Source organism: Centruroides vittatus, unplaced genomic scaffold (genome assembly GCF_030686945.1).
Source record: "Centruroides vittatus isolate TY-2023 unplaced genomic scaffold, ASM3068694v2 contig_18, whole genome shotgun sequence".
In the NCBI taxonomy this organism is placed as follows: Eukaryota; Metazoa; Arthropoda; class Arachnida; order Scorpiones; family Buthidae; genus Centruroides; species Centruroides vittatus.
In genome coordinates, this window is record NW_027121101.1 from 5,491,306 (window position 1) to 5,504,237 (window position 12,932).

The following is a 12,932-nucleotide window of genomic DNA, read 5'->3' on the forward strand; positions in this document are numbered from 1 at the left end:
TATCGATACGCCTATTATAATCAAACAATACACTCTTGTACTTGTAGATATTTAATTTTGAAACGAAGAGAATGTCAGTCGAACGACACTGTCATTGGAAAATTAAGACATCGTAAGTTTATAAAGATGTAATTTTTTCAATAAGTTTATCTCTATTTGCGTAATTAGATACTAAACCATATTTGCTTTAAACTCTACTCGTCATGTCACGTCATTCTTTATTAAAATCGGAAAGGTATGAAAACTGTCTTCGCTTCTATTTTCCATTAACCGGATCTTAGTAGAGATTTTTCTATCAAATATTTAATTTTATCATCTGTAATTTTGAGAACAAGTCAAACAATACAGGTAATAACCATCCTTTTTTTGTTAATTTATAATAGTTTAATCATTGCGGAAATGTGCGGAAAGGGTTTTCACTTCCATCTTTGTTAACCGATTTGAAAGAAAATGATATTTACGTTTAGTTTCGAATTAATATGTGTGAAATATTGTTTAACTACATCTGAAAGAAAAATATTTATTGAATGAAAAGTAAGTCAACATGGTTCTCAATGTGTTCTGTTTGTTAAGTAGACGTTGCAATGGAAGACAGAAGTCAACCAATCAGAAACTGTAAGAAGTTGGTTCGTCTCCCTCGTATAGAGGATGATGATTTATTTGCATCGAATTGCATCCAAAGACCTAGAAGAGCTTCTTTCTCCGAGTTCAGATGCAAAAATCCGGGCCATGACGTCATAGAATTAAATAACGAACAAGTGAGTTAAATTTTGGAGATTCATTTTAACTTAGCAAATAGCGATGAAGATGATTCTTAGTAATTTAATTTTTGAATTATCACAGAGTAATCGCTTGCCTCCTATTTTGGAGAACTGCGATAAGAAGTAAGTATTCTTTTTCGAATTTTACATGGACTGTAATTTGAATTATGAGATAGTCAAAATATGAATTGTTCAGTTTAGATTTAAAACCGAGAAGAGCGTCAGAAAATGCTTCGTCCGTTTCTCGTGCTCGATTTTATCATCAGATATCCATGGCAAATAAGGTGAGATGTATTACAGAGAATTAATTGACACGCAATGGAAATTAAAGCATAGAAATCCTTCTTTCAGAAGTCTCACCAATTACCAAATTTTGTTTTCGATCCAGATGGATGTACCGTATTTTATTGGACTGTGCGTATAAATGTATTTTATACATCATATAAATATATGTAATAGTCTTTGAATTTAATTTCAAATTTACAATAATATTTTTAGTGTTTGACATCCTTAGCGGTTTTATACAACTACTGGATTATTATTCTTCGAGTAGCTTTTCAAGATGTCAGTCAACAAGTGAGTTATATTTTCGAAGACTGTATGTAAACGAACCTGTTGTTATGACTACGTATCTTAATATTTACATTTTTACTTGTATACTTTTTCCCTTCTTTCAGGAAATTGTAGGATATATAGATGCCGTCTGCGACTTCATCTACTTAAGTGACATTGCTTTTCAATTAAGAACGGGATACCTGATGGATGGAATTCCTGTGAGAAAATAGACTTTTATAGAAGATGAAAACATCAGCATTTTTATTATTATAATTTCTTTCGTATTTATTTTAGATTTTTGATGTGGCAAAATTAAGACAACACTATATGAGTCAAAACGTATTTATTCGTGATGTGATGGCGATTATGCCTTTGTATACACTTTCGACAATTTTTTCAGGTTTGAATAATGTTTTTTCAACATATAAAAGTTATAAATAAGCAATTACTTAATTTTATTTATAGGATTTAATGTTTTTCCGATATTCGCCGTCTATTTTAAGATAGATATGAGTGAGTATTTATTTGAAAACATTTTGGTAGTAATTTCCGAAAGCAGATGGCGTTAAGCGTTCTTGACTTTTTCAGCCCGTTTTAACAGGTTATTGAAATTACATACATTATACAAATTCTACGATTTGGCCGATAGGTAAGATTATAAAAGGAATTAATTTCTATCATATTTTTATAAATTAAATATTTGATTTTTACTTGACTTCTTGAACCAGTCGAACCAGCAATCCCAATTGTCTTCGAGCTTTCAGATTATCTTTAACTTTAGTCATTGTCATACATTGGATTGGCTGCTTATATTATATAATATCGGAGGTAAATTGTAAAAAGATAAATGCTTGAAACAGTTCTTGTATTTTTTTTACTATAACTTTTTTATTTTTATAGTACGAAGGTTTAGGTATTAATAACTGGGTCTATACGAATCTCCCTGATAAACAAAGATTTTGGAGGTAAATGTTCTGTTTGTTATAGTATTTTGTCATATAACTTATTAACTTTCCCTGCTTTTTTTATATATAAAGAAAATACATTGTATGTATGTATTGGTCGGCTATGACACTTACAACTATAGGTGAAAGTAATCCTCCGGAAACAGATATTGTAAGAAAGCATACTTTCCAGTCATACAGACTTATATGAATATTTTAATTCTATTAATATATTTTTATTATTATTTTAGGAATATATTTTTACTGGATTAACTTTCTTAATCGGTGTTTTCATTTTTGCCACTGTTGTTGGGAATGTGGGTGATGTCATAGCAAATATTAACGCTACTAGGCAAGAATTCCAGGCTAAGTATGCAGATTTTCATTTAAAACTAATTATACAATAACTTTTTAATTTTTCCGCAGTTTTATTTTATATAAATTCGTCGTTCGTATTAGGCATCTTTTTCAGACAATGGAGCTATGAATACTCCATATGATTAGTTTTTTTACTATTCATACTAATAAATCTTTTTCCTTTAAACTTATATTATATTTTTAGGTAAAAAAAAAAATATTTAACAAATCTTTTACACATAAATAAAAGTCTTGGATGTCGTTATCGATAAGTAGATTTACTATGAAGGGCGGATCCAAGGGGGCTACAGGCGCTTAAGCCCTCTCCATTGACACAAAAAACTAAAATTCATTTATTCATGCACGAATAAATGAAAGGACCTTATTATTTAAATATTTTTTTAATTTTTGAGTTATCCCATTTTGGATTCTCCTGGATTCGCTAATGCTTAACGCTTCAAAGAGTTCGATGTCATCTCTTACGAATTTATCTTTTAAGTAGTAAATATGACAATATGATTTACTAATAAAAATTCCCATGTATATTATTACTAGCAAAATAATTATTTCTATAAGCAATATTGAATTTAAGATATTGATATTTTTTAAAAAATAGGATGGACCAAATTAAAATTTACTTAACTCATAAGAAAGTTCCTCCCTCTCTTCAAATTAAAGTTAAGAAATGGGCAGAATATTCCTGGTCAAGGTTAATCAATGTTATAATTTCAAATCGATTTGTATTTAATCAATATAATCGAAATGTAATAATATTTGCTGTAATTTTAGAACTCAGGCTACGGATGAATCACGTTTATTGCATATGTTGCCAGAAAGATTAAGAGCTGAAATAGCAGTTCACGTTCATTTGGATACTCTGAGAAAGGTGATCTTCTCTACCTTCAATAATAGAACGTTTACTTTTCCATATATTTTATTATACAAATTTTTTAATTTTTCCCTAAAGGTGAAAATTTTTGAACAATGTGAACATGGTTTTCTTTGTGAACTTGTTCTGAAGTTAAAGTCTCAGATTTATTCTCCGGGAGATTACATCTGTAAGGCTGGAGAAACAGGTATTTTGTTTTTTTATGTATGTGCGAGAAGTTTTTCTTTTAGAAACAATTCAAATTAAAAGTTTTCGTTCTAAATTTTGTTACGAATATAATAAAAAAAAGTTTTATATGTTTTTAACTTGTGCTAATTGCCATAAATCATTTTAATATACTTTATTGCTGAAATATATTTAATTATAATATATATTTACTTTAAGGTAGGGAAATGTACATCATCAATCACGGAAAAGTTGAAGTTAGTACCAGTTATTTCTTAAATTTATTGTTTTAATTAAATTTTTTTTTAAATACACTTCTAAGACGTAAAACTTTTAAAATAATTACTTGAAGAAGTTTTTCTCCCTCCCCATTCCTGTTAGGTTGTGGTTGCCAATACTTCCTCTGGAGAAGAAGTGGTAGTGGCTCTTCTTTCAGAAGGAAATTATTTTGGTGAAATTAGTCTACTTCGGATAGAAGGAGTGCAGAATCGGTGAGTAAAATAATAAATTTTAAATAAATAATATAGTTTTAATAATTCATCTTTACTTACAGGAGGACTGCTGATGTCAGATCTGTTGGTTATTCAGAACTTCTATGTCTTTCTAGGAAAGATTTGATGGCTGTAAAGTATTTTATGCACGCATTTTGTTACGTTATTTAGTTACATGTTCATTTTGATAATTATTTTCAGGCTCTAGTTGAATATCCAGAAGCCAAAACTATTTTAGAATTGCAAGCTAGAGAAAGGTTAAAATTTCATTTACTGGAAACAAGATATTATTAATTTGTTATATATAATAATTATTATGATGGTTTTTTTAATAAAGGATTAAAACAAATATGCAAGCCAAAAGAACATTTAGTGTAGATGCATTTTTGGAATCGAGCGAAGAAACAGAGAAATTTAACGGAAGAATGTATAGAGACGATAAAAGTAAAAAAAGAAAAAGTTATTTATATGTAAATAACAGATTTACATAATTATAGAGAGTATAAATATTAAGCCAAGCATTCAAAATATTTTTTTATTCAGTAGGAATCTAATAAATGGAAATTTAAATTTTATTTTCAGAAAAATAAATTAGATTTATATATTTAAAGTTACTAAGAGATTTTCATTTCAAAAAAAATTTTTTTTGTGTGTTTAGAAAAAGAGATTGTTGAACTTCGAGCGGTATTAGATGAATTAAAACAATTTCAAGTAATGGTAATTAAATTTATAAAATGGCGGATTATTTTGTTAAATTAACGAATTTTTATAATATTAATGCCGATTAATTTTTTAGGTTACCGGTCAAAGATTAAATGAATTAAACGAAAAGGTAAAAATCATTAAATCCTAAGTTTATTTAATTTTTTAAATAAACAGCTAAGTGATGTTAAACATTAATTAATAAGATTTTAATGAGATTATTAAATTTTAAAAGAAGTAAAACGTTTTAATTAGTTAAATTATTATTTAAATTTTACTACGAATTTGTAATTATTAATGATGAAATATACTATACATCTTTTTTGTGTTAACACAAATGAAAACATTTTTAGTTTTTTAAAATCTGGTTTTATTTTCCCATTAAAACTAAATGCATCTAAATGAAATTCTGCTAAAGCCGTTGATTGTAAAGTTGACGTAATTTGAATAATTATATAATAAGTATTAAAACTACTTTTTATTAATAATTTATTGTTGTACAGTACAATATTTTAGACTCAAAACATGCTATATTAAAAAGCATATTAATGTGTAGTAAGTGACATGTCTTCTCTATTAGATTTCTTCAAAAGAAAAAGAAGTAAAAGAAGCGCAGCAACTGATAACTAGATTAAAATGGAATATACGACATTTAAAATCAAGGAAACCTTCAGTCACCTCCCATAAATGGGTGTATAGAAGAAGTGATGTTATTCGGCGACCTCGTCGAGGTATTAAGCCATTAAAAATGTGTCAACTGACTAGCAGCGAAGAAAGAAGTGATCCTATTGAGGAAAAGAAGATAATTGCATTATGTAAGGAGGAAAATGAAAACATGTACGAAACAATTGGAAGCGAAGATTGTTTTGAAGATGCCGATGTAATGGACGAGAATATAAATAAACTTCCTAAAATAATTGTGGTCGACGATAATGTTCTTGCAGATTACGATGATTCTTGCGACCCTCTTCGTCTTTGTATGGTGGAGAAATGTCGTCGTCGATGCAGTTCTATAACTAGTTTATCGGAAACATCAAATTCTAGGCGCAGTAGTTATCAAAGTTCTTGTACAAACAGTGATCCCGAAGAATTAAACTAAAAGTATTCAATGTCGCTTATTTAACATTTATTTCGCTATTATTTTTATTAATTTGAAAATGGTTGTTTTGGTCAATGTTTTATTTCAAAATAAATTTGTGATTTATTCTTTTTAAAGTAGTTTTTTGAAGTTTGTTGTTGTTTTTATAATAATCACATTTTGTGTCTTGTCAATAGACTTTATCAAAAAATTAAGTTTCTTAAATTAACTTTAAATGACGAGGAACGGAGATGAGTTACTCCGATTTAAAATTTATAAAACGTAAATAACATTTGTTCTTAAACACCAGCCAGTATCGTATTAAATATCGTATTAATCCGATATTTTCCGATTATGCATAGATTCGCTGTATTATTTAACAATTCGATAAATCTTACAAAAGATCATAATCGTTACCCCGAAGCTAATCAGTCTCTTAAGCGGTTTATCCAAAAGTACCCACGCGACCCAAGAAAGGACTGTTCATGGTGCCAGTTTAGATTAAATTCGCTCCATTGAACACCAGGTACAGCAAGATATCCCAGTCTGTGGCTTCAGTTTAACCACGGCTGTCCGTTTAACATGACTGCTAAAGAGTCCAACTTGCCAAAAATCAATGACCAAACTGGGTCAATTAAGAAACTTACTGATTTTTCTATCGATGCTATACTAAAATCAGAATCCGAAAAGATCGATAATCAGGTTGGATCTTCTGAAGAACTTGATTCTCGTTTTGCTTGGTTGAAATGTTCAAGATATAAGCCACCAAAATTACCAAGTAAGTAAAGATCTCGTTAAAAAGTTTCTTTTATTCTATCGTTGCTATGATAAGAGCTCGAATGGAGAAATGAATTTGGTATCGGAAGCCTAAAATTTTCTAATTGGACATTTCATTTATAATAAGTTCTTGCACTTCGAACAAATATGATTTATGGATTTTAAATCGTATTTAAAATATCGTCGATATATATTTCAAAATTAGTTAGAAAAAATGAAAATAATTATAAATATTAATGCTTTACCAATTATTAATGAAGTGCATCCTTAATAAAATTTTGCTTTAAATTTCATAACTAAAATCTCGTAAATCTTCAAATTAAATTTAAACTAAACCCTATCGATTCAGAGCAGCAATATTAGGCTTATATCATATTTTTTTGTGATTATAAAATATCTACAAATTCTATAAATCATATAAGTTATTTTTTAATTTTTTCATAATTACTTTAATTCTTATTGAATCGGATGTATGAAAAAGACCTATATAATATGCCAAACTTATACAAAGATCTTGAGTTAATTGGTAATTTTGTTACTCCCTAACTCTTCTATTCTAATGGAATAAAATTTGAAACGTACATTAAAATTTCGATACTTTTTTTTATCATTTGTTATCGTCTACTATATAAATCAAATTTGTATTTATTAGGGAAAAAAGAAATATACAAGAGGCGCCATTTGGGAAGAAGTGCCAGAATACCATTCTCCAGTCACCAAGTAGCCGCTCTCGAAGAAAAATTCCGATTAACACAGTACTTAAGCAGTTACGAAGTGACAGAACTCGGCCATCTTTTGGGAATATCGGAAATTCGGGTAAAATAATTTTATCTTCAATTTTTGGAGTTCTTAAAAGAATATTTTTTGTAAGGGAAAAAAACCTTTTCCGTTGTGGTCCTGTCTCAAAAGGCACGTGACCTACAAAACTTCATTTATATGAATATTGCTCGTTGAACCATTTTGTCATTGTCTGGCCGATGGTTCATCAAAGCGATCAGGTTAGGTTACGTCAGGCTGATATACCTGGATCCAACCATCTGTGATCTTCATTGAGACATCAACAAAGACTTTTTGTTGACTCGGATTCTAGATTCTTTGTTCCGTAATTTTCAACAAGACATAAGCTATATACTATCGAGAAATTTTAAATAATTAAATACAACTTATTGATTAAATTTTTAAAAATATAAAAATTTTCACTATTATTATAACTATTATTTTACTTTAGAAATACATTTCTGTTAAGTGCCAATTTAATAGTTAAAGTTTAAAACGCTAAATTTGAAACATTTCAAGCGAATTTTCCTAACAAAGGATTTAGATACTAAAGATGACTTATATATATATATATATTTTATTAACTTAATTAAATTTTTCCTGTAACCTTAATTCTTTTATATTAATTTCGGAGATTTTTGATGTGAAATGTAATGTGAAAACTTTAAAAATAGTAAACATTCATTTAATTTAATTGATTCGAAAATGAAAGTTTGGAAGATAAAAATGTTTGAGATGTAGCATTTATATATTATTTATGTTTTAAAATCTATTTTAAAAATAAAAATGCTGTTATATATATAAACACTGCAATAACTAACTAAACATAGTTGATGATGCGATTAAGAAATATCTTTATAAGTAGTCATTCGATCCCATTGCTTCGGTTGGTGTGGTTGTCTATCTCGATGAGATCAACCAAATACCGCTGGCGGGTATATTCTGATCCTTCGAATAGAGTCTTAAAGAAGTGACGAAGTTAACTGTAAGACGTAATCTGAAACTATCTAATGAAGACATGTCTGTCACTTCCAAGCAAGTTACGCGTCGTTTTAGACGGAATTTGATCGTCTCTGCACAATAGGCGTTTTCGTTTTTCTCTTGTTTCTATCAGGTGACATTTTCTGTTTAAAAAGGGTCTTTCGATTTTTGAGAAGTTAATAAATTCCATCAACTATTTTTTTAAAACATAATACTTCTTGAACTCTGGTGAACGTCGGATTCGAAGTTGATGATGCGATTAAGAACGGTTTTTTTTTCTTTTTTTTTTTTGGACGAGTAAACCGAAATGTTAAGGGTTATAAGAGTGTATTTCTTTTGTTTGTTTGTTTTTTAGGTGAAGATATGGTTCCAGAACAGAAGAGCTAGGCAAAGAAGAGAAAGACAGACAACAATTCGTCAAATGGTGTCGTCGCAGATGAATATAAACTTCTACGAGGAATCGTTACCCAAGTTATATCACCCATTCAACGGTGTTTCTTGTAATCGTCTCTTGTAATCCAAATTGATTAATGTTTTTTTGTCATTACTTTACTTTTCGTTTAGCGTTTAAAAAGTAGTAATTTAGCGTTTTGTGTGTGTGTGTTTTTTTCAATTATGATTTAGTATTATTAATAAATCGTAAGTGATTTTAATTAAAACGACTCTTACGTCGAATCGTCTTGTTGTAAAATATAAAAAATCTAACGTCAGGGCATTAACAGATTTCCATCACCAGGAGGCAGCGGTGTTGGTTGCTTTTTATGGTCTGCCGGATGAGAGACGAAACCGCGCGTCATTTATAACGGGGATTGTGAATGAGACGGTCCCTTTTTCGCTTCTAAGAATGATCAATCTAGAAAAAAGAATTGTGTTCAGCCACTCTCTATCAACTCGATTATGTGCAAGTGATTTCCTGAACAGTTGTGTGCCTCGGGCTAGCCGATTTTGCGGCTTCAATAGAGGCAAGGAGATGACGTCAAACTGTCGATGCAAACGCCATCTATTTTATTTCTTTCAAGCGAAAATATTTTTATCCTTTTTTATGAAAAAAGAACGATTGACCAGGTAGACGTTAAAAAGTTTTTTAAGAAAGAAAATCGAAATGTGATAAATTTTCGCATTTATCTCGCGCTAAAAACTGTAAAGTGCTTCCTATCCAAGATATAAACTATTTTACACATTCGCTTTTCTTTATAAATCACATCCGAACAGGTAATATCACTTTACGAACTCCTCAGCATATGTACTGTAAAGCGAACTTTCAATAATTCACACAACCATTGCGGGAAAGCCGGCTTTACATATTTAAAAACGCTCGTTATTTAAATATTTAAAACAATTATAAAGTTTTAAATATTTAACGAAAAGTCTTCTAAACTAATTCGGCTTTTGCTTAGGTCTAGTTTTTCCTCCTTCATCTAATATAAAAACATTTTTTTTTTTTTTTCCTTTTTGTTGTGCTGAATACAGAAAAAGCCATTGTGATGCGTCATTTATAAATTTGTTCCCAGTAGAGTCCAACAAGTTAGAAACTCGGAACAATCATTCGATGACAAAACGTCAACTCAAATCTGTCCAGCGGGGTCTCAACAACGGTCACGTCTCATCGTCTGGGGAGCAGATGAATCCTGTCAATTCTGAAATTCGGAAATTTCCACACACGCATTTGCTCGTGAATTTACTAAAACCGGACTGCGGGACCTCATAAAACTATCTAATTGCCAGTGACGTCATGCCTTTTTACAAATCTGTTTCGGCGTCAGTTGATTCCCGACAATAGAGGGTCACGAGATCGTAACAATTTCGTCACGTCTTATTGAGTTTTCGATTTAAAGTCGGATGATGTATTCTCCGCTCTTATGTAAATGGTTTTCTTTAAGAGAGCTTAATGCACTTCACTTATGTTAGATGCAAACCAGAAATGTCGGCGAATTTAAGCGCACATAACACAAGCGATATGGCGACTCAAATCGCATTTTGTCGTCGTCTGAGTGTCGCGACGTTTTTTGAATTTTAAGCGAAGGGAAGAAGGTCGACCAGTGATTTTATTTAACAGCGGAGAATTAATTAAATGCCTTGCTAGAATACAGTTTACATCAAGTTTATTTTAAACCATAATAATTAGAAACATCTCCAAAGCTGTAATATCGAGACAGAAATTTATATTTACCAATTTATCATAAACTGTTTTAGGCTGTAGCAAAATATTTAATTTTTTTTTTAATTGAATTAATATATCTGTAAAGGAAACTCTTTTTAGTCATATTTTAAGAAATACGAAACTTTTTAAACGTATAAATTACATACCTCAAAGTAAACTTAGAATTAATAGTAGAGAATTTATTAGTTATGTATAGCATAACATATATTACAAATTTTTAAAAAAATATTTGTTTATAAATGGATAACAAAGCAATGATCATTAAAAAAATTGAAAAGTGAAAGCATATAAATGAACATTTGCTACTAGTAACAAATGTTTCTTTTAAGATTTTACTACTAAAATCTCAAAGTAGAAACTTTTTCTTCGCAAGATTCGATATCATCACCTCTGGCTATAACCAATCTGTGTGGTTAACAGTTATTGTTTTCTCATTAACCTACGGTTATAATCCAAATTACAACGCTTTAGCGAGTCGTCTAAAATCTGAAGAATCTAAAAACGGCCAAATTCTTTACCTAGGAAAAAAAAAATGAAAAATGGTCTCATTATCAGTAAGAATGCCAACAAAAGTACTCTTGTAACAGTTTTCTACAATGTAAATACTTAAGAATTTACGACTTGTTAATGGATCAATTTTGCTACGAAATTTAATTAGGGTGAAAATAGAGAGAGACATAAAAACAAAGTCAGGCACACAGGGTTATCACATATACCTTAGTAAAGCACACCGGACACTCGTAAAGAACGGGTAATTGTAACGGATTAGTAGTTGAAACGGACAAGTAGTTCTCGTAACTCCCGCGAGGGAAGTGTTAGGCATTTAATAACCTTTGTAGTCGTTTGTCAAATTGATTGTTCTCAGCAAGTTGTTACTCCTGCAGGCGTCGATTAACCGGATGTATGACACTGGTTAATTCGGCATGAAAGTGATACCCGGTCACATATAGAACCCAACGTCAGCCAACCCGCCCAAAAAATTATAATTCAGCAACGGTTAAAGGAGATGATTTTTCATTCAGTAAGGTTGGAGATCTTAACGAAGGTCGAATCAAACATTTCACACATGATTAACCCTTTTCACTCCTGACCAAATCACGAGACTTCAAGTTTGATTACGTCTACCTCCATTGAAATTCGATACAGACGGCAACGATTCAATTATGTGACATTCGCAGTGGACACGGTCCATCTTTGACCTAGTCAAACTCAATCATCGACCCGGATGGACAAATGTCAGACATCATGCTCTAACGAACCTCTCCAGACGGAGTGCGAAGAGACTTTTTCCTTTGTTTTTTTTATCTTCATCCGTTTCGAGAATTCCAGAACAGTAAAATCCAAGGAGAGCTCTGATCAACCGATACAGAAAGCAGAAGAAGAAAAATAAATCGATGCAAGATTAACGCTAATATAGGGTTCCGGACATTCATCTTTAATCGCTATAAATTGTCATTAATTAAAGGCATGTGTAATAAAAACACAAAGCATTTTTTATTATTTTATAAAATTACTTATAATTGAGAATCAATATTGATGTTCCTACTACTCATTGATTTGAATCCCTTAATGAAATCACATCCTGTCAACCGGAACACCGACACTGACGTCATCGACACACGATCTATTATAAGGGCAGCTGTTGATAAGACTAGTTTGAAGCTAAGAATTATAATAATAATAATAATAAAAATAGTGCGTACAATATTTAAAGAATTATTAATAATTAAAAAAATATAACCGATTTTATAAAACGATGCGGTAAAATCCTGTCTTGTGACGGACCAAATTCCCCAGTTGCTTTCAGAACATTACAAAGGACTTTAGGGATTGCCCTCGGCGTTTTAGCGGTATTTTACAGAATATTTGAAAAGATTATCGATTATTGATTGAATATTCAATTTTTAATACAAATGTCATCTCGTTTTAAAAATGGAATGGCGTCTTTTTACTGGCGATCGCATGGCTAACTTCTCAAATATACAACATTAAGTTTTGAAAAATAATCATCAAACGCCATAGAAAAATACAAATCACTCATAATTTATGAATCACAATACCATAATTTTATTCTTTACGCTAAGTTTACTTGAAATTTTATAAAATTTACTAAGCATATTTATTTTAGAAGTCTATTCTAATTAATTAACTGTAATTCAATATTAATAACAATAATAATTTTGAATTTTTAAACTTCTATATGATATTTTTTCCCGTAGAAACATTTTAAATTGATTGAAAATTCCCAGTAATTTCAATAATGGAAGATCACAGTTTGACGTCCGAAGTCTCCA

General features: G+C 30.2%; 1 protein-coding gene across 7 annotated transcripts; it reads left to right on the forward strand.

Annotated features, from left to right (window-relative positions):
• Positions 1–6,082, forward strand: LOC136969721 (cyclic nucleotide-gated channel alpha-3-like). 7 transcript variants are annotated; one of them, XM_067263997.1, is made up of 26 exons: positions 9–112; positions 236–348; positions 577–758; positions 844–884; positions 958–1,045; positions 1,113–1,175; positions 1,260–1,337; positions 1,439–1,534; positions 1,611–1,716; positions 1,782–1,829; positions 1,905–1,965; positions 2,045–2,144; positions 2,217–2,281; positions 2,354–2,432; positions 2,512–2,630; positions 3,234–3,326; positions 3,407–3,503; positions 3,585–3,693; positions 3,891–3,928; positions 4,053–4,162; positions 4,225–4,294; positions 4,364–4,419; positions 4,500–4,606; positions 4,821–4,879; positions 4,959–4,994; positions 5,445–6,082. In XM_067263997.1, the coding sequence occupies exons 3-26, from the start codon at positions 585–587 to the stop codon at positions 5,961–5,963; spliced, it is 2,412 nt and encodes an 803-aa protein (XP_067120098.1). In that variant the 5' UTR covers positions 9–112; positions 236–348; positions 577–584; the 3' UTR covers positions 5,964–6,082. The 7 variants fall into 7 exon arrangements, 6 of the variants coding, with proteins under 6 accessions (XP_067120097.1, XP_067120099.1, XP_067120102.1 ...); XR_010879859.1 differs by lacking the exon at positions 236–348 and having other exon boundaries at positions 1–112; positions 4,500–4,632; positions 5,445–5,544; XM_067263996.1 differs by lacking the exon at positions 236–348 and having other exon boundaries at positions 1–112.
• Positions 6,083–12,932: the final 6,850 nt, after the last annotated feature.